Genomic DNA, 27749 nt, shown 5'->3' with positions numbered 1-27749 from the left:
TTTTAAGCTTTTGAGCAGCACAGTTCAGCTGAGATTATTCGGGTGAGGACACAGAGGCTTCCAATCTGAGGAAGCAGGATCAGCTGAGGAATTGGTGAAGTGAGGTAACTGTGGCTTGTTCTGTTTCCCTGATCATTCAACGTTCACCCCAATACCTGGCTCTGGATTTGTTTTTATTAATAAGAACTTTTAAGATTCTTACAACAGCATATCATATATTTATATTGCAATTCATATGCAAAACTACAGTTATAAAGTAACAACAAAAATAATTTTCTGGTTGGGGGTCACCACAACATGAAGAACTGTATTAAAGGGTTTCAGTGTTAGGAAGGTTGAGAAAACTGCTCTAGTATTTCCAAACACTATATTAATTAACTATGACTCTCAGGACTAAGTCATATATAATTATCTTGTATCAATGAGCAAGGCTCCATCCATTGTCCACCCAAATGCATCTAATGGTGCATTGTAACAGGGTACTGTCTTCCTAGAACGAATAAAGGTTTTCCTGCCCTTTAGCAAAAGATGAGGTTGTAGTAAATGAAATTCCTATTGAATGAGAATGGCCTACTATAATTTCATCTTTAGTGGGTCACATCTGTTAGATTTTTTTTCTTGGTTTTCAAAAGTTGATATTTCAAAGAATAAAGAAACTATGCATGCGTCTCTGTGGGGTGTGAGACAGCAAGTGTTCTGTCAAAGAAGAAGGAAGGTTGTGTCATTCACGAGGGTACTTTCAGTAGTAAATAGACTTCAATATGAGATGAAAGGACTTCAGTACTGCCTCTGAGTCATATTTATGCCAGCTAAATTAGTATACCTCCCTGTGATGAGCTCAGTGTTGGGGATATCGTAGCCACATCTCTTGCCTAAGATCTGTGTCTAGCATCTATTATAAGCTGTAGTCATTACTTTGGAATTACCTTTTATAATCACTGTGATAAGAAAAATCACACTTACTTATTACTATAAATTGATTCTAATATTGTGTGCATTTTTTGTACCTTAAAAGCAAACAGGTGAAAATTACTTATTAATTAGGTTAAACTAACAAGTTACTTAATTGGGAAATAGGAGCAAATGAGCATATAATTTTCAAATCCTAGGCAGCTGTTAATGAACTAGATGACATACAAAACATTTAATCTCGTGGAAAATGTTTGAAGAACCAGAAAGTCTTTGTGATACTATGTAATAGCAGGGAGACAGAGAATCTTTTGGTATTGGATATGTCAAGTTAAGTCCTTAGTGTTGCATAAGTATTTGGATGGTTAACATGCAGAAGAGCAGGCAAGTTTACAGTCTGTATCTAGAATTAAGGTATTGGTTCAGAGTAACAAAAAGTGCCCTAGAGCAGAAGTTCTTAACCTGTGGGTCATGACCCATTTTTGGGTCAAGGGTGGCATATCATATATCCTTCCTATCAGATGTCTACATTATGATTCATAACAGCAAAATTACAGCTATGAAGTAGCAATATAAATAATTTTATGGTTGGTGGTCATCACAACATGTGGAACTGTGCTAAAGGGTCTCAGCATCAGGAAGGTTAAGAAGCACTGTACTGGAGAAAAGGTTTGAACATTTACAAGTAGAAAAGATGGATTTCAGATTTCAGACCAGATGTTTTTCCTTCAGAATTCTAACTCACCAAATACATTACTGTGTGGCCGTTTGCATGTCATGTTGGTTTAAAAAATACTTACTGGAAAAATTATTTGATTTAAATAGGATAATCTGATAAATAACGCAAGTGTATTGTAAATGGCAAAACAACATATAACTATTTAAATACCTGTCATGTGACCTGAGCATAGATTCCCCTCCATCATCCCCTCATTGTTACTTACCTCTAGAAATTTCTCAGAAGAAAATGGATAAGAAAATTGATTTAAACTCTTCTTAAAAGGTATCTTAATGAAAGTATCTTTTCATAGGGATTCTAAAAATACCAAAAAGCCTTGATAACAGTAGGAGGGAGGAGATTCCTTCACAACCTAGAACTCATTTGCATTTCGCGTAACATTCGTGTCATTTTATTCAATCTGTCACTTGTGTTTCAATGTAATGGAATTTTTTTTAAAATCTCACATAGGTTCATAAACTGCAGATCTCAGATTTGCTTCTCATATTTCCCAGTAGACCTTTTAAAATTGACTTTGGTTTAAAGGGGCTGCAGATGAAAATGCTAAACAATGCTATCCAGGTCCATGTACTAAACAATTACAGTCATTGCCAAAGTAGTAGCAAATAAGGACTAAGCAGTTACCATGTCCCAAACATTTCTTAGGTGCTCTAAGAAAAGGCTGTGAAAGTGACTGGTGCAAGTCACTCAAGGGTGTGACTGTGATCTGACAGATTGGGACTTATTATCCTGTTCTGGTAACCATTCCCAGGGAGCTATTCTGTTTAGACTGACGTCCCTGCTCCCCTGAAGCATTAAGTTTTCACTGACTTTCTCTGACTAGCTTGTCTGAGCCCCTCCACACCATCCCAGGGTTCCAAAGGTCCTGGTAACCCAGGACTTGGTGAAGCCAACCTCCTTTCTGGACAGTGCTTTCCTGTTTGTTATTTGACATGCACACCACCCCCACCCTTCTCCCCACCCCAACCCTGTGCACTCACAATCTCTGTCCCAGCTGACTCATGAAGAAGGGAGAAATGTCAAATGTTGGAGTTTCACCCTCTCTGTCCTCTTTGCTGGCATCATATGCTGGGAAATTAGGACATGAGTCACAGACTGACATCTTAGATGAACTTCTCAGCCACAATCTCAGGTTACGTGATCAGGGTGAAGGAAATCACTTTACCATTCTAAGCCTCAGTTTCCTAAAAGAATAGAAATAAAATGGGGTGGGGTAAAGGGCCTGACACATAACATGAACTCATGAGGTAGCTGTTGTTATTCAGAAACTTGCTCTGATTCCCAACCCACCTTTGTGGACTGTTCTTGCCATACATCACCTGACCTGAGGTTTCTGAACTAAGATGTCAGAAAGAAATTGCATTATGATTGACAATGGCCTTCAAGCACAGCCTTAGGGGTGTAGAGGTCACTTGTTGCTTTGTTTATTTGTTTGTTTTTTAACAAGTCAAATTCAGGACAAAACATAACAAAAAGCAGAAGTCTTTCAATAACAACTTGTTATTAAAACCTAAGAAAAGGTGCTTGTTGTTGTTTTAAAAGTGAATTTGTAAATGACTTATCAGGAGCACAGCTGTTGAAAGCCCTGCATTTCAGATCCCTGAAGGAGTCTGATGATCAACTTGAAAGTGGGACGCTATTAAAATCATTATTCCTCCGTGATCATGGCACATTATTTCACCCTGCTTTAATTTTCTCCTTAATAATCGGGCTATTGTTTAAGTTCTTTAATCCTCTGATGAAGCACCAATTCCCTCTTTCTGTTCTACTTTGCCTAGGCAATTTCTTCTGATCTTATCTTGTAACTAAAATGATTATGTTAAGCTATGTAAGAAAAGTCAGCATAACAATGACTTAAACATGAAGGTACTTTCTCTTTTCATACTTCATGGAGAGCTGTTCATAGCTAATGTGGCAGTGCAACACATCCATCCGGAAACTTAGCCTCTCCAGGCACATTGATCTGCCGTTCCTAGGGAAGGCTCTGTGTTCTCTGCATCCAACATGAATGCTGGAGCATCAGTCATTTGTGCTTCATTAAAGGCCGAGATACTGATGGAAGAATGTGACCTCTTCCCTTTACCATTTACCACAATTAACTGCATTTTAGGTGTCAAAATGTAGTCTCGTGAATATACCTTGATTCAAAAAAACCAGGGAAGAGAAATCTTGTAAAAGACACGTGGAGTGGTAACCATAGCAATACTTAACATTCGACATTCCTTTGAGAACGGATAGAAGGCAAATCATGGCTTCACCACTGGGCTAATAATGTAAGCCTGTCTCTAGCTCTGACATGCCAGTCAGACGGATTTTAATTTCTAGCCATCAGTTTGAGTTTTCCAGTAACACCACACCCAAATCAGAGGGTATTTGATGAATCCCATACATAAAGAAATGCCAGTTCTGTCCAGACACACACGGCCAGTGAAGTTGTGAAAACAATTTCTTCTTAGTGTGTATGTTTTTTGGTTCCTGTGTATGCTGACCTCCATCAGCTTTGGCAGCCAAGCTTTCAACTACACACCCGCGCAGACTCACTAAACTCTAGGGGTTCCAGGAAATGCATAAATCCTTAACCCCAAAGCATTCCCTTATAGTTAGATAGCATTGCCTTTTCTTTTATTGGCCTCTGATGCTCTTTGTTTACTTAATTTCTCTGGCCAAGTTGCATTCCTCAAGAATTCCCATAAAGGCCATACCTATTCTGCAAAATCCTCTGAGTCTCCACAGTTGGAATTAGTGTTCCTCTGTCAGTTTACTCCTCAGTGTGTGGTTCACTGTCTCACACACCCTTCAAAGTGTGACTTGTCCTGTAATGGCACAGTATCTGGCACACTAGACTAACTTGTACCAGGGGACACAGCTGGCTGGGTTTTATTCATCCATCAGCACTAGTCTTTGGCATGTAGAGAGTGGTTAACTTGGGTATGCTGGACAAATGGATGTTGACTTGAAAGTGGGAGTTTTATGATTAATCAACCACTTCATGCAGGCTGAGGATGTGATGATTCTATTCTCCTGGAGAAAAGATAGTCCATAGAGACAGAATTACAATAGAGAAAGACACAGAGAAACGCAGACCTAGGTCTAATTCTACAGCTTCCATGGTATGTGCCTGTGCTCAGATGACTTCATGTCTTAATGTCTGTGACTCTCTCTGCCTGTTTATAAAATGGAGAGTCTAATACCAACTGCACAGTGCTCTTACTATTCAGTGCTAACTTGAAAACACCATTTTAGTGTTAACCAATGCTGTTTCCAGTAACTGTTTCCCTGCTCATTCCCCCCTTTTCTCAATCCTGTGCTATCTAACAGTAAGTACACTGGGACTTCTTTCCCTGAAAAGGAAAAAAAGGGGGGGCATGTTTTCATATATGAAAAAAGATTAAAAGGAAGTAAAAACATGATTGAAACTTAAATCCACCGGATTTATTCAATGTATCGGATATTAAAAGATAAGAGAGAGACTCAGAGATGCATGTAATGGATCCCAGTGGGAGACTTTGTGCAAGGAAAAGACCACAGCTAGACATGATTTAGAGTGATCATAAGCCTAGCTCTGTGGATTATTAAGTAAATTGCTTTTCGGATACATATTTCTCTGGCTATCTTGTAGATATCCTTTTCCACTCAGAGTTGCTAACTCCATCTTTTCTAACTGATCAAATGAAATTGAAAAAGGCCCCTTGTGAATATCCCTTCTTGTCAGAATTGATCTCCGCCCGTAGGCAAGAGCCCTTTGCTTGCTGACCTGGCTGCCTTGATTAACTTAACAACAGGTACCCTTCATTCACTGGTCTGTAATGGAAAGTTCTCCCTTCCCCCTTCCCCATAAAGTTAGGGGTGTGTGTGTGTGTGTGTGTGTGTGTGTGTGTGTGTGTGTGTGTGTGTGTAACACATCTAAACTTCTTATAATCTATCTATCTCTCTATCTGTCTGTCTGTCTTTGAGACAGGTTCTTACTATGTATCCTTGGCAGGTCTGAAACTCACTTCTATAGACCAGGCTGGAATCTGTAGAGATCTACTTGCCTCTGCCTCCCAATTACTGGTATGAAAGGCGTGTACCACCACACCCAGCCCTAGAAAGAGCATTTCTTTAAAATGCAACACTAGCTTTCTTTTTGGAAAACTTGGTGGGAATCTGGACTTCGTCCTCCCTATTTACTCTATAGTTTATTATTGGTAGACATAAAACTCAGTGATGAGACACTGCTTCAAGGCAGGAAGCACATGGCCCAGTGGGTATGAGGATGCAGATCTGAGACTCTGGGTTAATCTTTCTTTGCAACATTGACCTAATAATCCCTATAAAAGTAAAGGTCATTTAGGAATTTCTAAAGACAGGTAAAATTCTAACTAATATTTATCTTCCAAGCCAGAGTTATAAAACATTTCCCTTTTACTATGTTTAATATCCTGTACCACTGGAAGCAGCTTGGGATCTTGTGGAGCAGGGAATCTGGCTAACCCAGGAAAAGTAGACAGCCACAGGGGCTGGTCACCTTCAGCATTCAGAGTAGGCAAACCTTAGTTTCCTCTATAGGTCCTCCAAACTTCTACTGTTGGATTTAACAAACTCTAAATAGATTTGATCTGCTTGTAGTACCATCTCGCCAGCTAGATTCCTGAGTATAAACGAACTGCTATCTGCTGCCTTTATCTTCAGCACCAAGCACGTGATTTAAGATAAGTAAGAAGCCCTTACAAATGACTAGGACCCAAGTGAAACTACAGAAGACACTGAGAATGGGTAATGGACAGAGGCCAGCTCTGTGGCAGTTCCCAGACAATTGGTACAGTCACTGTGTGAAAGCAGACTGCAAAGCAGAAAATGGAAATCGTGGCTTCTCTTTAAGAACTGATTATTAGAGTTGTAGATCTCTCTAGTTCAAAAGGCCACCAGCCAGGGGTGAGTTCAGCAGTCCAGATTCTTCTCACCTCAGCCTTCACATCTAGACATCGCATCTAGCACCATCTCTGCTCGCCTGCCACTAGATTTGGACTTTTCTAGAAACAACTAGTGTTGCCCAGTTCCTCTTATGTTTTCCTATCCATTTTTCTCACATCTATCAGAGCTGATAGGCCAACCTCATGGTTTTTCCAGTTGTGTCCTAATTAAATCTGAGTCTTGAGTAACATGGGAAAATCCTCTCATTACTTTGCCTCTTTGTAGAACTATTTATCTGTCAAATGGCTGTCAGTCCTTGCACACGCTTTGCCAGATGATGCGCCTGTGGTTTCCTCCCTGAACTGATGATCCCAAGGAATGTGGCAACTTCCTAGCAAGATCTCTCTTCTTCCAAGGACCTACCTTCTGCCTGTCAATACAGATGGCCTCTCAACAGAAAGGACCCTTGCCAGACCATACACAGCAAATACCCCCTGAACTGATTTCTGTTCCCTCTCCTAGTGATGACTAATCACACTTCCATCCTTCTGAGTTCCCGTAATTAGAACTCAGGATATCCCAGGATTTTTCTAGATGCCTCAAGCCCTTGTTAAGTTCTCTAAAAAGTGCTCTGAGGAGAATTCCCATCAAGCTTTCATTTTGAAAGCCAATGGGCATCTGTGAGATTCCAAATGGCCTTGGAGATGACATGGCATCAACAGACGCAAGTGTTCCTCACTGTAGCTTTCTGGAAACTGATGCTCTGGCATGAAAGTTCTTGTGCTTTGATTTAATGACCGCCAGAATTCCTTACAGGGGCCTTCAGGTCACTGAGCACCAGGAGTGAAAACAAGCCAGGAGTTATCCTTCCCTCTGTTCAGTCAGCACTTCAGATGTTGTTTCTAGAAATATTTTTTGAAGAAAAAGAAGTGATTTACCCTGGCAGTGAAACTTTGAAACTTGCACATAAATTATGTAAAGTGCCAAAGCAAGTTTCTGAACCTCCACTAGTCCTGGCCATCCGAACCTGCCCCACCCCTACACTAGAGTAGGGTTCATTTTTCTCCATCATATATAGTCATGCATTACTTATCCATCTGATTTCTATGAAGCATCATATTGGGTAATTATTTCTTCTGCAACTGCCATCCCTGTAAAATCCATAATGGCATTGTTTTTTATATTCACCTCCATATTCCCCCCAACACCCAGCATTATACTTGACATATAATGGATGTTAGGTGGATAAATTTGAAAGCATGATCATGTGGCTTCCCAAATCTAAAAGTTATGCAACATTAGCTGCCTTCACAGCCATCACACTGGGCGGTCTGATCACTTTCTCCCATGGAAAGAAAACACCACCCTATCCTTCCTCTGCCCTGAGTTCCCCTGGCTTTTATAGCTAGGAGAACCATGAGCCCCAGATCTAGCTTTTAATAAGAGCCAGATGAGTGTTACATGAATCAATATTTAAACAATGAAAAATAGAAATGAATCTTTGTTATATCCCCCAAAAGTTGAGTTCTAGCGTAGTTGCCTGCACCTGTACATGTTATTCTTACAGCTTACCATGTGTCTGTACACCAAGCCCTTTGAGTGACTTTTACACAAGTTGCCTCAGTACCACCATTGTCTAGCAGACAGGATTAGCCTGGAATTTACAGAACAGGAAACAGAATTTAAGGACCTTTGCCACAGCTGTAGAGCAGGTGAGTGACAGATGACAGAACAGGAAAGTGCTTCCAGTCCCAGCTGGCATTTCTCCTTATTCTGTTCCAGAGCACACTGTAGTTAGTCAATGTGTTACTGAATGAATGGGTGGATGATTGACACTGGACACATGTTCTCACCCTTGAATTCTAAAGTTAAAATATTCTGCTATTGGAAAAATACTAATAATGTTCATATAAACTATAAATAAATGCATATATGCTAATTTTATGGATTTTATTAGTCTTTATTTCCCTTTAAAGTTCTGAGGTATTTGGAAAGCTAGAGGCATTTCTTATAGAAATTGCATCCAATTAACTAGAGCTGCTACACAAAGCTCATACCAAACAAAACTCAGACCACCACACAGCTTTGAGCCTTTTGGCTCTTCAGCACTTCAGAAGTCACTGAAAAAAAGAACCTAGTGTCTTCAAAAACTTATGTATAAAAATAAGAGATAATGAAATGACTCTAAGCTATCTACAACACACAGCAGCAGCAAACGCCTGGGCGCGCACACACATACACACACACACACACACTGTGTCAGTCACTGCTATGGGACTCTTCTCCCACAGCCCAATAAGCATTAGAACCTGTGAGGTGATTTCTTTTACAGTCTCTAAATTTAGGTTGTCCCTGATAGTACTATTTACCTTATTTGTCACCAAGAAAGTAAAATTCTCTCAGTTAAATTACAAGATGGTATTGATGGTTAAACAACCTCACTTTAGGTATTAAAGTGAAAGCAAGTAGGAAAATGAATGTAAAAATACTGGTATCTTTTAATTCCACTTTACAGATGAGGGAACCACAGGAGGCCCAAGGAAATGAAGTAGTTTTCCCAAGGTCACCTGGGTCGGGCTCTTATTTCAGTCAACTCCCCCCCCTCCTCTGGTGGAAGACTACAGAGATGAGTGACAGTGCTCCCCAGACTCCTAAGTGGAGAATCTAGAAGGAAAAATACACTTACAGGCAAGGAAACTAAAGTGCAACCCATAAGAGCAAGACTGAAATAATATGCAGAGTAGCCCTCTAACAGAGAGTGGGGAAGAAATGATATTTTCTAGACAGGCAGACACAAAAGGTTTCTAGAGAAAGTTATAGATGTCTGAATTGACTGAAATTTGCATAATGGTTTAGACACACCCACACATGGAGCTTACATATCTATAAAATACTTCCTCACAATGTTAAAAATTATTGACTAAAAAAAGTCCATAACTGCTGTTCAAGTTGTGGTAGGGGATCTGAGAAAAGAAAAAGGGATATTGGGTGGCCTAGGCCAGATGAATGCTTAAGACTGAGAGCAGCCAAGAGAAGAGGCCCGAGTCCTTAGAAATTTAAGTCACTATTACTGCAGAGGCAGGCTGTAGAGGAAGGGGGCAAGAAGATGCTGGGAGGTGGGGTGGGACATCCCTTCCCTCGAAGTTTCTTAACATCCAAGAGGGTTTCCTGCTCTGCAATTATGCAGAAACCCCATGTTCTAACAGCCTGCTGGACTCAACTGAACTGTACCCAGGACCTCAGTCTGGCTGTTCCCCCTCTTTAGGGCACTTTCTCCCCAGATGCCTCCATGGCCAGTCCTGCTCCTCTTTCAAGCCTGGACTCAGGTGTCTCCTCGGCAGGTCACATCTTGACCGTGGTCGAAAATGCAAGCTTCCCTGGCACTGCCACCACAATCCAGCCCACAGTCCTGATCTCAACTACCCTGCTCTATGTTTAACCTTCCCCACAGCAGTTAGGAACTTGTAATATCTCTCACTTTTTGCCTGTTTTTATATTTATTGTTTTGTCCATCTCCCCTCACTAAAATGTAAATTCTATCAAGCCAGGATTTTTAGCATTTTTCTTTACTTATGTATCTCAAACTCCCAGAACCATCATTGTTTTGTAAGTAACCCAACATTTTCTGAGTGAACGAGTAGCCAAATGAATGTACCTCATTCTCCACATCACCAGCCTTACATAAGCTTCCAAGGGCTGGAATCAAGCTGGCTATTCATTTCTGAGTTCTCAGCAAAGCCAGAAGTGTCTAAGGTACTTAGATATATTCTAAATACTGCCACATTTAGTATTTAAAGGTATATTCTTATTTCCATCCATGGAAGCTTGCTTATGTTCTGAACTCAACGTGTTGACCCGGGTGAGTACAGAACCACCATGTCATCCCTTATCTGCCCTGGTCATTGGGTGATAATGGAAGCCTTGGTGGTCATATGTGAGATGTGGAGGTGAAACTTTCCTAACTCCAGGGCTTCTCCTGTCACAGTGCAGCCTGTGGTTTCTATCTAATGTTCTGAAAAACAAACAAACAAAACCAAACCCACTAGCAGTGTAACAAGCCCAGTACTTGGAAACACAATGCCACCTGGCATTGAGATGCATGAACATTTTGTTACTTACTCCAAAACCCACCACTACAGTGGAACTAAGGATTTGAGGCAGCCGTATCAAATATTCTTGGATTACCTTCTTCCATATTTCATGCATTCTTGTGGAAAATGAGCTTTACCCTCCATCTCATCTGGTGCTAGCCAGTAAACACTCAACAGTAACAGAGGTTTGTGTGCCTTGTTGATGCTCCAGTTAGCAACACTAGGCCCAAGGGCTGGGATTTGCAAGGCAGAGAGTCTCGAATCGATTACTAACTAATGAGCATTTGCATACTCACATCTGAAAGCTCTTATGTAATTTTTATAGGGCCCTTTGAACACAGGTGTTTATCCTTTGCTGTATACTTTTCATAAGCTCAAGTATAGAAGGGTTCAGTGATTTGCTAAAAATTACAGAGCTGCTTAAAATAGCAAAGGTACTATTTGAATCCAAGCCTCGAATGTCTCTGTGTCTTGCTAACTGGTCTAGATACTGAGATGGTTGAGTATTAATCCTTCAGTCAGCAGTGCTGACCTATCTTACAGGAATATTTCTTTTTCTCCATCCCAAACTTCTTAGTTAGTGACAGTGATACCCTGACAGAACTTGGCCTCCATTTTTAGCTCAGGTCAGAAGTAAAGGCAAACAAATGGGGTTATGTCATCCCCTTGAAGTGTCTTTATCGCTGTGAGTACTTCCATCCCCAAACACACAAGACCAGAGCATAAGAGTTCATAAAACTATTCATGTTCCCCTGCCCCACACTTCAGTTATGAATATCAGACTGATATTTGGGAGAAAATGACAGTGGTTTTTAAGATGACCAAGCTTTACAGCTTCACCCAGCCCTGAATATTGAAACACCATTCGCCATGGAGCTCTGCCCTTGGGAAGGTTTGGGTCTGTTTATGCCTTCCTAGGCTGGGGTTGGGAGACTTGTCATTCAGGCCTGGAGTATAAATTAATCTGACAGGTGCCAGAACACCTTGAGAGAGAAGGCAAGCTAGAGGGGGTCCAGTCTCCGAAGATTTTGATAATAAGTTGTCTGCAATGATCGACAAGCAGGACCCCATGCATGAGAACTATACTCACACCGAGTCCCTAAGGAAATCAGTAGCACCGGAGATCCAAGAGAGGAGAGGGAAAAATAAATAGTTGTCACCCCTGGAAGCAATGATGGTGTCCAAATTATAATCAAAATGTGACAACTACGGGGAGGCCCAGCCTGTAAGGACTTCAGTGTCCAATTAGTTCTATCTTCAGTCAAACAATAGCTGCCTGATTACTGACTACAGCAGAAATCGGCATTTTCCCAATCTTATCAGAGTCTAGAAATAGTTTGGTGGGATGAGAATACTCTAAAGAGTATTAAACTGCCTTGTAAGGTCTTGAAGATTAAATGGCATGGGCCACTTAATACTATAGTGTGACACATCATAAAATTTCCCTTCTGGAACAATGGAACAATGCCTTCATTTTGAGTCACAGACAGTTAAACACCCTGGCCTGTCATGGTGTAAGGCTTACTATAGTGCTTGGCCATAGCTTAATAAGCACTGTCATCTCAGGCAGTGGACTGTTTGTAAGGGCTGACAAAGATGAATTTATTTTCAACCATGAGGACTGATCTGCTTGTGGATTCCACCACCCTCTTAACTAAATGCATGTGAATATTAAAGTGGATGAGGAAATAAATGACTGCCTAGAACAAATCACCCACAAGACTACATATAACATGGTTCCTCAAGATGTTTGAAGTAAGGACCATGTGCCTCTCGTTACCATGAGACAATGTGTTTCTACTCCAAAGGCAGTAATGGTGCACGCTTGCTCACGATTTCTTTAAAAAAAAAAAACAAAACAGGATAATCCATGCTGGGAACCACTCAGGTCCCTCGCTTGTTGTTTTTAGCTGGTCGTGCTGTTGCAGGGAAAACTGGAATTCTGGGAATTTCCCTGTGAAAAGTGATGTTGAAAATAAACTATTTCTATTGATCATCTTCTCTGTTTTGAGCCCTTGAAACTAGATGATGTGAAATTCCCTGTTACCTGAGTTTGCATAAGCAAGAATATGCAAATGTTAAGAACTGCAATGAGAGGATGTGAGAAAAAAGTTCTGAGGCTGACAAATATTATAGTTTGGATCTGAAAGTTCCCAAAAGCTCATGTTTCAAAGAAAGGCATTCTCTCCTACATAGTAGCTGTTGGAGGTGTGACATTTGGATCATGAGGGCCCAGATATTGTTAATGGATGAACTCATCAATGGAGTCATAGTGGAAATGCATTATTGGTAAGTGATGGACATTTCAGGAAGTGGAAGTCACTAGTAGCATGCCCTAAAATGGTATGTGCTACCTCTTGTCACCCCTTCAGTTGGTCTGTTTCCTGGCCACCATGAGATGGACAGCATTTTCTCCACCATATACTCACAATGTTGATATTCCCTTTTAGACAAGCCCACAGTGATGCAGCCAAATTACCAGAAACTAAAATCTTAGAGACTCTCAGTGAAAACTAACGTTCCCTCTTTATGTTGTTTTTCCTGGGTGTGTCATTTGGTGATGGAAAGCTAGTTAACTCAAAGGAGGAAGTGACACAAGACTAATTGATTCCTGCAACGTAAACACTGTCCCATGCGATGCACATTAACATTCGCTGCATGGACAGCTACCCTGTTTCTTAAAAGTGTCTTGTGGAACAAAGGGCCTTACAAATGATAAATACATAGAGTCATTGGTTTCTTCTTCTTTTTCTTCTTCTTCTTCTTCTTCTTCTTCTTCTTCTTCTTCTTCTTCTTCTTCTATCTCCTCCTCCATCATCATCATCATCATCATCATAACATGCAAGCTATAGCACAAAGAAGTTAAGATAGTAATGTCACAAGGTGGGACTATGTCCAATCCTGTTCCCCTGACTCCACTCAACTCATTTCTACTTCCATTATTCCCTCTGTTTTTGAAGCACTCTTAATTATATGCATGAGTAAGTAAATGATTGTTTTTTAAGATGAGGGAAAAGCAGATGGCAATTTCTGATTTTTAAAATAAGAGCAACTAAAGGCCAAATCTCTCTGCTTCAATCTAGCTTTCTTCCCCCACACACTGTGGTAGGAAAACATTTGGAGAAAGTTTACTATGAATGTATTTTTATATCACATTTAAAAGACACTATCACCCATTGCTGTTGATGTAGTTAAGAAACAGCCATCCACTCCTCTCAACAGGGAAGAGGTGAATGAGGAACTGTTGGCTAAAGGTGGTCCTGAAGGTTCCCTGTATCTCATTGAGACCCAGCTTACCCCAATAATTCCCTCAGAGACAGCCTTTGAGAAAGAGGTAAACTAACATGAACATGTCACTTTAGAATAACATCTGTGCTTCTTTGCACTGTCCACAGCGACTTAACCTTAATGTTAAAATGGAACATCTCCATTCACAACAAATGGCGTGGGATTGGGCAGACAGCAGACTTCATATATTTTGTTGCTTTGGTTCTTCCTTTTGTTGCACAGAAGGGTGAGAGACAGGTCTCCTCTAATCAAGCAGAGGCCTCAATTTCAAAGGACTAAGGAAATTGAGTTGAAGCACTCTGTTTTTTGAGCCTTAAAGTTGTCATGGAAACAACAGCTTCTCCAGCCCAAACAAGTTCACAGCACAGAAGGGAGTATTGCTGATTCATTCCTTCATTTATAAATGCTTTTGCTGGGATTCTGCTCAGGCTAGATCTGGAAGTGACTGACTTGCAATAGCTTGTGATCCAGGGCAGGAGGTGAAAGTCATTCCTAATGTAGGTTTTTAATGTAGGCTGCCCCAAAGGGATCAAGGGCAGAGTGCTTTGCAACTTTGGAGGAGAAAAAGTCTGCTGCTTCTATGCTGTAGCTTCCTAAAATTAAGTAAAACAGATGTTGCTTTCATAAGGTTTCATAAGAATTAGATAAAGTGTAGGAATAATCATCTGTATATTCATGGAAATGAAATTATATAAAGCAAAAGTTTGTTGCATATGACCAAGCAATACTAGGAATTTGAATGTTATTGGCATTGCTCAATAATTGTTTTTAGTCCAAAGAATCAGTAATGGGTGAGAGGACCATCAGACAGGTAGCTGGTCCTTACTCCCTGCCCTATAATCTATATCTACAAATGATGCTGCTTTTAATCCCCTGTATTAGTTCTCCGTCACTGCTGTAACAAATTCTCTTCTTCCACTTTCAAGTCCTCATTTCGGTTCTCGTGTCAATCTGTCTCAGCTCCATGTTGTGGCTTCTTTCATTTTCAAAGACTTATGTGATCAGGCTGATCCCACCCAATATTTCCTTCTGGACATTCCTTCAGTATGTCCTTTATATCACACAAGGTTCTAAGACAGTGGTTCTCAACCTTCCTAATGCAGAGATCCTTTAATACAGTTCCTCATTGTGGTGACCCCCAACTACAAAATTCTTTCATTGCTAATTCATAACTGTAATTTTGCCACTGTTATGAATTGTAAAGTAAATATTTGATATTGAGGATATATGATATGTAACCTCTGAAAAAGTCATTTGAACTCCAAAAGGGTCATAACCCACAGGTTGAGAACCATTGTTCTAGAGACTAATACAGGAACATTTTGGGGAGAGCCTTTTTTGTTCCCACCATTGTCTCCCATTGATTCTTTTTGCACGTAACTGCAGGACACTATCCCACTAACACTTCCTACCATTTCCTAGTTCGCAGTAATACATTCTCACCCCCGTGTTCACTGAAGCCCAGAATTCTGTGAGAAATCTGTGGAGTTCACTGGCTCATCTTAATATCTTTATTTCTGCTGGTATTTCTTCAAAACAATACAGGGTTTTTCTACTGTGTACCCCAGCATTTTTCTTAGCCTCTTCCCAGTGTCCGGTTCCAAAGTGGTTCTTAGATTCAGTTGGGTACATGATACTTTACAGCTACCATGTACAGCCACAAGGATGAGCAAGTAGTAGCTTCACTCTCCTTCCTAGACTTTCCCAGTTGGCAGAGACACTGTACATTGCACTTTGGGAGGGGCAGGAGGGAAGAGAAAGCCATTGCATTATTTGTGGCAAATTCCACTTGTCTTAATGGACTTGTTAAAAGCACCCTGGGTGGCAAGTGTGAGTCTTAATGGCATTTTATAAAAGCCATTGTAATGAATTAGCACATGAGGCAAATTAAAAACAGCTTATCGCTTCTTAAATTAGGTGATGAGGCACTGTAGCATTTTCCCCAGACGTGCGGATCCATTAATATCCAAAGGAGACAGAAGCTGAAATGTGTCAGCTGCTGGGTTTTAGGAACCCAACAAGCCTGAATCAGTGCGATCCTAGAGGGTCAGATTGGCCAAGATCAGCAGAGTACATAGAAAGAGCACATGAGTTTCTCAGCCAGGGCATCTACTGCCTCAAGCAGAAGCAGGAAACTGCCCTTTGGCTGCTCTTACGAATGGATGGCACGCAGTTGACCTGCTGAGGGCTGCTGGGAATAATCTCCACATCCAACATCATATATGAGGATAGCGAGGTGTGAGGAAAGGGGCTTCCAGTGGCCACCTGGAGCACTTCTAGAGGCGTGTACTGAGACTGTGCCTTGGCCTTACCTTAAAGACAGAGAGAGGCTCTTAGGATGTCTTTGCACAAGTATGGAAGACAGATACTAGGTCACACGGGTGTGACCCAGACATGTTCTGGAAGCCATGGGGCTCTGAATTATGTAGTTGAGCACTTTCTGGTGTCGAGCTGTTGTTGTGCATGTTCGGTTCCATTTAGTCCTCACCCCAACTCTTAAAGGGAGCTGGTATTAGTTTACAGTTTAAATCACCTGTCTTATTGACTGCTGCATGAGGCCTTCCCTCTCTTATCTCTGTCCCCCACACTTGAGGCTGAGAGCCAAGCCAGCAAACAGTACTTTTCGGGTGAGAAATGCTGGAACAGGAATGAACCAATAAGTGACCTTCGGAAACATATAGACAATGCGGCATCAGTCTGAAAGGAGAAATTTCAGGTCATTGGCACTGCTAAGTCATGGCCAGAGGGCAACAGGCTGGGAAAATGAGCCACAAAGAGAAAGGGCTACAGTAGTAGATTTTAGAGTCAGGTAGTCGTCACTGTACATTCATTCTCCCATACACGTACACATGCGACCTGAGACAGGTCCCTTAATTTCCTAGAATCCTTTCCTTATGTATAAAACAAGACTGCCAATATTTACTTTGAGGCTGATTACAAACCTCCAGGCTAAGTTGTGGTGGTTGCTCTTGCTACTATTATTGTCCTTACACCCAGCCACCACCACCCCCACCTCCTCCCAGGCTGAATGGGTGACAGGGTAAAGACACCAAACCAGACCTTGGACCTGGAGTCCCAAACTGCCCTGCATTACTGCTGCTGAGCTAAGTATGCTGGGACCAGTCACTGGGCCTCCGTCCTCTGTAAAAGAGGATAGTATTATTTATAGTACCTTTACAGGGAAAGATAGAGTCACAGATAAGATAGTCTATGTAAAAATGTGTTGCTATCTGTAGAGTGTATATTGGAATTTCCCAAGACTCGCAAGTTTAATTCATAGGGCTCAGCATAGCTAAACTCAGGACTGACTTTTTTTTTTAATAGCAAAAAAATTACAAAACAAAATCAGTAAAGCGAAAGGACCCGGGGACAAAGTCTGCAGGACATGAAGTACAAGCCCAGGAGCCTTTTCTCTGAGGAGGCACATGGGACATGCCTGTTTCCTCTGGTATCCACTTGTGACAACAGGTGGTAGGTGCTGTCTGTGGGGTAGATTGTTGGAGATTCAGGATGGAAGGTTTGTGCTGGAAACTGCCTGGAGCACAGCATAGCTGTTTTCAGCCTGAGTGACAGTATTGGTACAGAACAGACACATGAAATACCATGTCCAAAACTAGTGGGAATCTTTCCAAAATTTAAGTTCTAAATATCAGCTGAAGGATGCCTTTGTCATGGGTCTTTTTAAGGACATTGTCTTAAGACGAGTATGTTAACTTTCTTTCTATTTTTTTCACAAAGTGCAATTGATAGACAGGAATCTTGTTGGAATTCACTGTAAAGGGGAAGGAACGTAGTTCATACATACAGTTAGCCAGTGTATGCTAGGCACTGTTGTACATACTTTATGCACATTGCTTTATACGATTTACCCACACAGTAATGGAGACAGCATCCATTATTGCATACCATATATGAGCAACTGAAACCTAGGAAAGACTAAGTAGCTTGCCTTGGTAACCAGCTGTGTGCCTATTAAGGTACAGTAGAAACAGGGCATGGCCTCAGTAGTTCTTCCCCATTATAATTCCTTACGCTCCATAGCTCCTACCACATGCTAGATGTTGCCTGTGTTGTTTCCATTATGGGAAGGTAACTGCACTGAACACATTTGGCTCTGAAATGTTAATTGATTTCTGTCTTATCACACAATGAATTGCCATCAGCAGGAGAGATGCCTGTCCTTCCCCACCCCTACTTTTCTGGGATGGGGTTTGTGTGAATCCCTGATAGGGAAGATGCAGATGGTCAAGGAAGAAATAATTTATTCCAGGCACTCAGACCAAAAGATTCTCTCCAAATTACTTCACTTAGAAATGGCTGTATTGTAAGTAATTCGACTTCTATAATATTTGAGAGTTAACTGCTATCTCCAGCACTTTCTGGTTACCATGACAGCAGATGTGACATTTGTTTGACAGAGAAGAAAAGGGGAAAAAAAGAAAGGAAGGAAAAGAGACAGGGTTGGCCCAAATGATTTTAGGAAATTCTACTCTCCAAATCTAGCTTGATTTACATGCATAGTGGTTACAACATAAAGAAAGTCTCAGAGCAGAATGAAAGGAATTCATAGGGAGGTGGTAGAATCATCTCCTGGGAAACCTTAGATAGATACTATGTGTGGTGGTGGGTTTTAAGATGTGGGGGACATGTCAAAAAATAGACAGTATAGTACATGCAGTAAATTGTCACATCCTTAAATTGTCTCATCCCTATGGCTTCAACTGCTCTATTCACCATTTCATACTGCTTCTCACTCTGACATTAAACCAGTCTTAGCAATTGCAATGCATTCAGCCCTAGCAAGGGCTCAGCCAAGCCACTTCCATGACAACAAAGGATTACAATTCAGAGTGATCAGCACGATGATGAGGCAGGTCTGGAATTTCCTGGAAGTAAAAAGAGCTGTGATATTGTTAAAAGGATTTTGTTCTATACACATGTAAACACCGATTTTTTTTCCTACTTTTTACATTTTAAGCACTCATTCAGGTCATTATAGTAACCCATTCAAGCAACCAGAATCAGTAATAATTCAGTATTCCATTGTTGAGGGGAGTCAGTCACTCTGGATAGACACTGTATTTTTACCCTTTTCTCTATTACAAAGGAAGAAGTCTATAAGCTGTTATATTGAAGGGAATTTATTTTTAGCACAAAGTACTTAAGGAAGATAGCCATGGTTTTCTTCACTTAGTTTTCATTTGAAAAATTTGGTTCTAATAGGAAGAAAAATATCTCAATTGGGTAATAAACTGAGGGCCTAGGCTCTGATTATCACCCTGTTACATATGATGGTCTTCAAGAAAGAGAAGAAGCGGACTCTTTATAGGGACCTATCAGCTGCCCCTGCAACTAGAAAGAACAAGCAAGATGTAACCTCAGTTTATGGCCAAAAAAAAAAAAAAAAAGAAAATTGTGTAGCATAATCCATGAAGCCATGCAGGAGATGATGGAGCCTCCAGGCAAGAGCTGAAATTCCAAAGCATGTGTTTTAAATCCATGCCGTCTGTTTTCTAACCATGCCGTCTTTTGTTCTTTCTTTCAGAGCCATGTTTGACTATGACAAGAGCAAAGACAGTGGGCTGCCTAGCCAAGGACTTAGTTTTAAATATGGAGACATTCTCCATGTTATCAACGCCTCTGATGATGAGTGGTGGCAAGCCAGAAGGGTCATACTAGATGGGGACAGTGAGGAGATGGGCGTCATTCCCAGCAAGCGAAGGTAAGGATGGATCTCTCTCTCTCTCTCTCTCTCTCTCTCTCTCTCTCTCTCTCTCTCTCTCTCTCTCTCTCCTGTGTGTTAGCTATCTAGGGAGTAGAAATGCAGGGAGGGAGGAAGGGGAGACTGCACACAAAATGACTATTTAAGTGTGATAAGCATTCTACAAGAAAATTGTCAGTGGTGACAGGTGACAAGAATAAAAAATTTCTCATTCTCTGCATGTTAGGATTTTACCAAAATTGGTGAGTGTGATGAGGCATACAGAGAAAGGGAAGAGCTGCTTCCATGACTCTCCTAGCAGCTATATTTGAAAGGCTGTGCTTATGAGCCTGCATGCCCATTCACAACCCGATGCACTGATTCCCATCGTTCAGCATTTACCAGGAAATTGTACAGAAAGGCCAAATATAAAAGGCAACTTGCTACACTAAGGCCCAGATGCTTGAGCCATGAATTGTCCTATGGATGGGTGGACAGTTACCTTTTACTCTTTTAGTTAGTCTTGTTCCCCATCCCAGCATTCCCTTTAGCTGCTCAGATTTTAGATCTATGTATTTCTTAAGCATATCAAGCTCTTCTCTTCCAAATGCTTCCTCAACTCTATTTTTGAAAGGCAGAAATATTCCTCACGGCAGCCACTCACCCATATGTCCTAGCAGGCCACTAATCACCACCACCAGGAACTTCCCTTCTCATGAATGTCCTTCTGGCACAAGACATGGTCTACAAGACAAACAAAACAAACATTGACTATATCAAATCTAAAGTCAGTCAGCATTCCAGCATAGGTGGGCAAGGGACCCTCGAGTCCCCACCCCTGCTGAGGAGCTATTGACAAGTGATGGTTATGAAGGGAGGGGCAGTTAGTTTTTATTGGAGGTGTCATCCCTGGTAGGTTGAGCATACTTCAGTGAATGGCCCCCTATCCACACATATATGGGCAGCACTAATTGGACTCTGGGTGAGAAGGGCAAAAGGAGAATCAACAGACATAAAGTTGGAAGGAGGAAGAGGAAAGAGGATCCAGGAGGAAGGTAGAAGGAGAATCCACTCCTCACCCTCTTGCTTCCAATTCTTTACATCCCCATCACTTCCCCCTCCCAGTTCTGTGTATATTCTTTTTAATCCACTGAGTTCATGTAGTACTAAAGCAGTGATTCTTAATACTACTTTGTGTGCTTATGCATTTTCAGGTTAAAAAAAAAAGTCAAGACAACATGTGTCCTGGGTTGCTCAGATTCAGTTAACCATCGCTGTCTGAGGAGCTGTTCTTGGAAAGAGCTGTCATGTTCAGTTGGTCCCAGGGATAGAGGCAAAATCTGTCAGAAATAGATTTCCTTTCATTTTGAAGAAATCATTCTTCTCATTGAAATGCCTAGAGATGCTCTAGACTACCCAGGAAGACACAGAAGTGTCTCAAATTTTAGATGTGAGTGTTGAAACAGGAAATAGTCCAGTGCTTTCCAAACCCAGGCTTCTGTGATTCGAACCATCATGTCAATAGTCATTCATTCAGCCAAGTGCTCATCATTTCTCTCAAAGAAAATTGCCCTCTCTGAAACAAATTTCCACTTGCTGGTGATCATCCTTAAATTGGCTTTTTCATATTTTGAAAGTAGCCATCTTTTTTACTTTAAAGAAATCATCTTAACAGCAATACAACTGCTAGCCTGAAGAAGTAGTTTGTTCAAGTGCTACTGCGTTCATATTTATTTACATTCTTTTGCATACAGATAGCCTACCTTGCAGATTTGTTTGTTTGTTTGTTTGTTTGTTTGTTTGTTTATTTGGTTTTTCATGACAAGATTTCTCTGTGCTTTAGCTGTGGCTGTCCTGGAACTTGCTTTGTAGACCAGGTTGGCCTTGAACTCACCAAGATCCATCTACCTTTGCCTCCCAAATGCTGAGATTAAAGACATGCACCAGCATTACTTGGCTGCAGATATATTTTATACAAAGTAAAAAATATTTGTATTTATTTTATTATAAAATTTATATTATGAATATTTTCTTAGGATTTTAATTTTGTCAAAAAATGTATTTTATGTGTTATAAAACAAGTGTTGTCTCACTATATAAAAATAATTTTAGAAAAATATAAGGAGAAAAGTAAAAATCACAGATAATCCTACCTCTTAAAAAGTCCTTATATATTAATTTTTATGCCATTAAAATCCAAATGTTGAGAATGTACTACTCTAGTAGAGGATCCAGTTTGGTATTCTGTTCCCAGCACCCACAATAGGTGGCTCATGACCGACCACCCATTTACTCCAGTTCCAGGACAATCTGATGTCTCTCTTCTTCCCAAGCACCTACACTCATGTGTATATATCCTCTAACGTGTACATTATGAAAAAATAAAACTAAAATAGTTTCTAAAATCTAAATAAATGTATTCAATCAGTAGTTGTTTCAAGTTATTAACTCATTTTTCACCTGCTTCCTGAGCTTGTGTAGGAATGTGGAGATAATTGGCATGGACAGCAGCAGTGCATGACTTTACCCTTGACAACAGTGTCTCTCTTCTGATGGCTCTAATCATCCAATGCAACTCGAAGGCAAATAATATGAATGTTATCAGTCGCCCCTTCTTTTACATAATGAATAAATGTATGTATAAAGTACTCTCAGGGCATGTTAGACCTGGCATTAAGCCCTTTGTGGTTCTTAACATGTTTAAGTCTCATTACAACTCCTCAGATGGGATACCGTTTTTATGCCCTTCGTACAAATGAAAGAGATGCAGTACAAAGAAGCTATTAGTCTGCCTGAGATCGCCCATGTAGTAAGTGGCAGAGCTGAGATCTGAATTTAGACTATAACATCTTAACTCAGATGGCCTTGCCTCATTAAGGTACAGTGATAAGAACTGATACAATTCAATTCAGTTAGCATTGCTTCAGGTATGTCTATGTGCCAGGAATACCATGTGTGTTGTAGAAATACTGCCCAGATCTCATCATTCACAAGACCAGCATATATCATTGTCAGCTACCCCATAACTAAAGCAATAAGGACTCCATTGTAAAGATACCAAGAGATGAAAAAAGGCAATAGACTGAAGGACGGATTCCTTTTCATTATAGCTATGACCATATGTTATAGTCTTTGTTGTTTATATAACCCAATACAGTTGACTGTCTTAGTTATAAAGTATACAGGTTTATTTAGCTCATGTTTCTGGAGGTGTGATAGCACAAGCTTGAATGGCCACATCTGTTGAATGTTTTACTTATGAGGCCTCTAAAAATCCTAAGACCTTACAGGGTATCCCATAAAGTTCGACCCCCATTGGCTTTTATAACAAGCCCACTCTCACAATACCCTGTCAGTTCAGCAGTGTTTCAGTTCATAAATGGATTAAGCATTTGTGAGAGCAGAATATTCATAACACAATCATTCCTTGAATGTTCTACCTGCTCCACTCATTAAGACCACACCATGTTGATTAAATTTCAACATAGGTTTTGGTGCAAACATTAATTAATAATGCTATGCATCATGCCAGATGCTTTCAAATATATGATTTCAGTTTAATTTTCTCAAAGAGAAGCCGGAAGTCTGAGAAGTAAAGTAACTTGCCAGTTAATGGGCCCAATTCTTTCTGGTAGCATGATTAAATGGCTTCCCACTGTATCAAGGGTACTTTTAAGTTGTAGAAATAGAATTCAGAGAACCCAGGAATCCTGGCAGAGTCACAGTAATAGCAAGGGGGGCTAAGCCAGGATTTGAACATACATTTTTCATATACCTCTGTGAGCAACTGTAAAGATTTAGGCTCTCCTCAGCCCTACAGAGAGCTTCAGCCTTGGGCCATTTATTACTTATTTTTCTCATTCTTCTAGCACAATACTTATCATGGACAATGTACAGGAGGAGAGGTTGATCTTGGCTCACAGTTTAGGAGGGCATAGTCCATGACAGTGATGATCACATGGCAGCGGGACTCCATGGTTATGGGAATATGAGGCAAGTGCCAGGTACATCTTCGTAGAATAAAAAAGTGGACACAGAACCCTGGCTAAGACTACATCTGCATCATAGGCCCTGAGCCCCACCCCTGCAGCCCTTCTTCTGGAGCAAGGCGCCATCTCTGAATGATCCCACAACCTTCCAAAATAGCACCACCAAGTGGGAAACAAGCATTCCAACACATGTGAAAACATTTCACATTCAACTATTACAAGCCCGCAATGGGGAATGCCCTTAGAAACAAGTCCATGCCTCTGGCTTACCTGGCAACATTGGCAGTGGTTGTAAGCACCTAAAGTGTGTGTTGCCTCCCTTTCAGAAGGTGAGGACATAGAGACTGGTGTTGCAAGTAGCTTTAGTGACACTCAGCATAGCATCTTAATAGCCTTACACACTGAGCTCTAACTACATCAAACTCTGCTAAACTTTCTCCTTATATGGTCTTGTTTAGCCTCTGCTGTAACTCTCTGCAATCTCTTTACTATTCAAAGTTGGCCAAGATGAAAAGCCACCCTAAAAGGCTGAATGCCTGCTCTAAGTCCAAGATTCCAGAAGTAGAGGCCAGGGAGAACTCAAGCCTGGGTGTGACTTCAGTGTCTGGGCTCTTAACATGGAGACTCTGTTTGCTGATGTCACATAGGTTATGAGTGGCCAAACCAGGAATCCACGTGAATCCACGTGGCCATTCATTTATTATTGAATACAGCCTGTATCTAACACTAATTAAAAGCTTACTCAACCTGTACCTCATAGCATCTACTCATGTGGATGGTATTTCAGTTTCCTCTTGATTAGGGCCTAAGGAACCAAGGCATAGGAACCCCCAGGAACAGATCATGTTTCCCCTGTCCGGTGCTGCAATCAGTTAAGCTTGGCTGGAATCTGAAAATACCAGATGGGAGTTGGAGGAAGGGCAGAGGACTTGTTGAAGCACAGTCATTTGGTGCTAAACAGAGACGCTAGGTATCCGAATGGATTGCTCAAGCTTTGCCCTCCGGTTCATGTTTCTACTACTTTGGTCAGCAACAAGACTAGGTGAAGAGGATTATGTCTGCTTAATCAACCCAACTAATTGGTTGAATCAAAGTGTGAATCCAACTGTTTTCACTGCTGTTGGCTCTGTGCATACAAGTCTACCACTTCCTTAAGCAAAGGCCTTGGAGCTTTAATGTATCTTTTGGCCAAAGGAATAACATAACTAGGAAAGGTAATGCTATGTGTATGTGTGTTTTGACTGTATGTCTGTGTGTGCCTGTTGCCCACAAAGGCCCCCGGGACTGGAGTTATGGACATTTGTGAGATGCTCTGTGGCTAGGGGTCCTCAGGGAGAGCAGCCAGTGCTCTTAACTATTGAGCCATCTCTCCAGCCCCTAACCTAGACTCTTGCTGATAGGAAAGATAGTGAAATGATGAGCTTTTAATAGGAAACACTACTTTCTTGACAAGCCATTTCAAGTCCTTTAGCCTGAATTTTCACAGACAGGTCAAGAACTAATAGCCTGCCAGAGACATCATTCATCCTTTCATTCAGCAAAGATTCACATGTACTATGTGCCCACTTCCATATTATCATAGTATAGGTAACAGATAAATTAGGTAAAGTGCTGAGCATGGCTTTCAATACTTGATGTACACTCAAATGAAGACTATTTCCCAGTTTTCAGATCTTAAGCATTTAATGCCAAAAAGAAAAGAACTTTGCATTGTTGAAAGCCCTATTTCTCAGCCTTAGCTCTTGTTTTGGGGGATAAGCAAGTCACTTTATCCCAGGAAGAACTGGGAGAATATAGGGAGCTGAGGTGAGGAAGCTAGAGTAACCTGCAGCCGTTTCCACCAAGGAGAGAGGTCTGCAGAACGCCAAAGGAGGCAATTCTTTGTGATGGATAAGTGCAGTGTCGCTGTGCTGAAGAGAGACCAGCTCATTGTGTGCCAGGCAAGGCTAGTAAAGGAGCATTTAGATAAACCAATATCAGTGACTAAAGCAAATTTATTCTGAACTTGGAGGGCAGCCTGTCCTGATATGTTGCTCCCTCACTGGTTAAATGTTTGAGTCTTGTCAGAACATTTGGACAAGGGAAATGGGAGGAGTGGAACGTAGCATTTGTGGGGAAATTCAGCCCAAGCCTCTAATGGCTAAATATTGGCTTTCTAACTATGCATCATGCATCCAAACCCTCGTGTTCGTTGAATTTCCAATGAGTGAAGTAGGCAAGACAGCTGTTTGAGTTCTTTTTCCCCCAAAGCATGGCTATGGACAGGCACTGGTGTCAGCTGTTAGCGGGAGCAAGTTCAAACTGTTCCCATCACCTCCTAGTCTATCTTGCATCAAGTCTCAGCTTTGACAGCCACAAAATGGGGTTGACAAGACCTGTGTTACTGGGTTATCGAGGGAACAAGCAAGATGATACAAATAAGAAAGAGAACCGGCCGGGCGGTGGTGGCGCACGCCTTTAATCCCAGCACTCGGGAGGCAGAGCCAGGTGGATCTCCGTGAGTTCGAGGCCAGCCTGGGCTACCAAGTGAGTTCCAGGAAAGGCGCAAAGCTACACAGAGAAACGCTGTCTCGAAAAACCAAAAAAAAAAAAAAAAAAAAAAAAAAAAAAAAAAAAAAAAAAAAAAAAAAAGAAAGAAAGAAAGAGAACCATTAGGAGTTGTATATTAAAAGTTCAGCTGTCATTTATATTTCCATCATTCACAATACTTCCCACCCAAATAAGAACCAAGATATTCCAGTCTCCTTCACGAGTGAACACAAGCAATGTCTCCGTAATAACCTACCATTTTCTTCTTTTTCTTTTACCTATGTTAAGGGTTTCTGTTTGTTTGTTTTGTTCTATTTTTTTATTTTATTATGAGAAAGAGAAAGAAAAATGTAGATTTGGGAGAGTGGGGAAGTGGAGAGGACCTGGGAGAACTTGGGAGAGGGGAAACCATAATTAGAATAGAATATATTATATGAAAAATCTATTTCCAATTTAAAGATATTAACAAACCATAGTGATTGATAGGTAAGTGTGTGTGCACTTATATGAGTCTGACTATATTCTTTGTAAACAAAGATTTACCTGATGACCCCACTTCAACTGGCCTAATAAGGTCACTTAATAATAGTGAAAGAATGACCTCAGAAATATGTTAGAAAATATGGACTGCTCTGCCCAAATAATTCTTAGGTCAGAATACTGCACTGAGCCTGTGCCATGTATGCTTGTGGCTTCTGTGGTTTTATGCAAAACCTATTCGAATTCTCTGCTCAAATAACCGTGTATTCTCCACATGCTGCAGTCATTTTGACAGTGGGATGAATCAGTGGTTCCCATCATTAGCCAAATTAATGCAAAGGAGCCAGAATAAAATGAAAGGCTCTAACAACAGCTTAGGAAAATCGGAAGAGGTGAATAAGAATTACCATTTGAGCTTAAACTCAGAGGGGAGACAGACTAGCTGGCAGAGCTCTGAGCAGGCCTCTTGTCCATGAACTACTTCTACTTGGCAGTTTATCCCAAGCCTTTCTTGCTCTCCTCCCAACTGTTATGTGTTGGGTAGATGCAAGGAGAGATTCTCAACACAAGGTTCTCTCCATGGAATATATTGCTTTAATATCTAATGTTAGATGTGAAAGGTTTTGTTCATCTCTTTCCACTCAAATATTCTACTCTGCCACTGAAATGAATGTATTCTGAAACTTCATTCTGTAACTATAGAAACCCAGATCCTCAGTGTTTCCATTGGAAACACAAAAGAGCTCTCAGTTAGGAAGTAGCCTGCTGTTAATTACAGAGCTATGAATAGCTTAGACTTCATAAACCATTAAGTGTCTATAGATTCAGGATTATTTTTCTTTCACTTGCTCTTTTCTTTCCCCAGAAAGAAAAAAAAAAATGAAATTAAAGCTAGCCAAATTGAAACAAACTCATTTGTTACAGCAGCCTTCCAAATGGTATTTTTGTATAATGATCATCTACTGAAAACCTGCTATAATATTCTACTGAGTGTTACATGCACTTGGACCAGACAACTATACAACCTTGTATATTCAATATAAAATGTTTTAAAGAAGGACAAGGTGTAACTTACATAGAGATAAAAGTCAGCACTGTTGTGGCTAGCAGGAAATAAGAACAATGTTTTA

The 27749-nt window shown here is 40.8% G+C and overlaps 1 protein-coding gene across 6 annotated transcripts in view; it reads left to right on the top strand.

The window, feature by feature from the left end:
* Dlg2 (discs large MAGUK scaffold protein 2) overlaps positions 1-27749 on the top strand; it is an 857262-nt gene that overhangs the window by 765397 nt on the left and 64116 nt on the right. For all 6 annotated transcript variants that reach the window (XM_059271442.1, XM_059271434.1, XM_059271427.1 and 3 more), the window contains one exon: positions 19466-19642. In XM_059271442.1, the coding sequence (XP_059127425.1) occupies positions 19466-19642 (177 nt within the window). The remainder of the gene's footprint in view (positions 1-19465; positions 19643-27749) is intronic.

Source organism: Peromyscus eremicus, chromosome 1, assembly GCF_949786415.1.
Source record: "Peromyscus eremicus chromosome 1, PerEre_H2_v1, whole genome shotgun sequence".
NCBI lineage: Eukaryota > Metazoa > Chordata > Mammalia > Rodentia > Cricetidae > Peromyscus > Peromyscus eremicus.
This window is presented reverse-complemented; position numbering and strand designations above follow the sequence as displayed.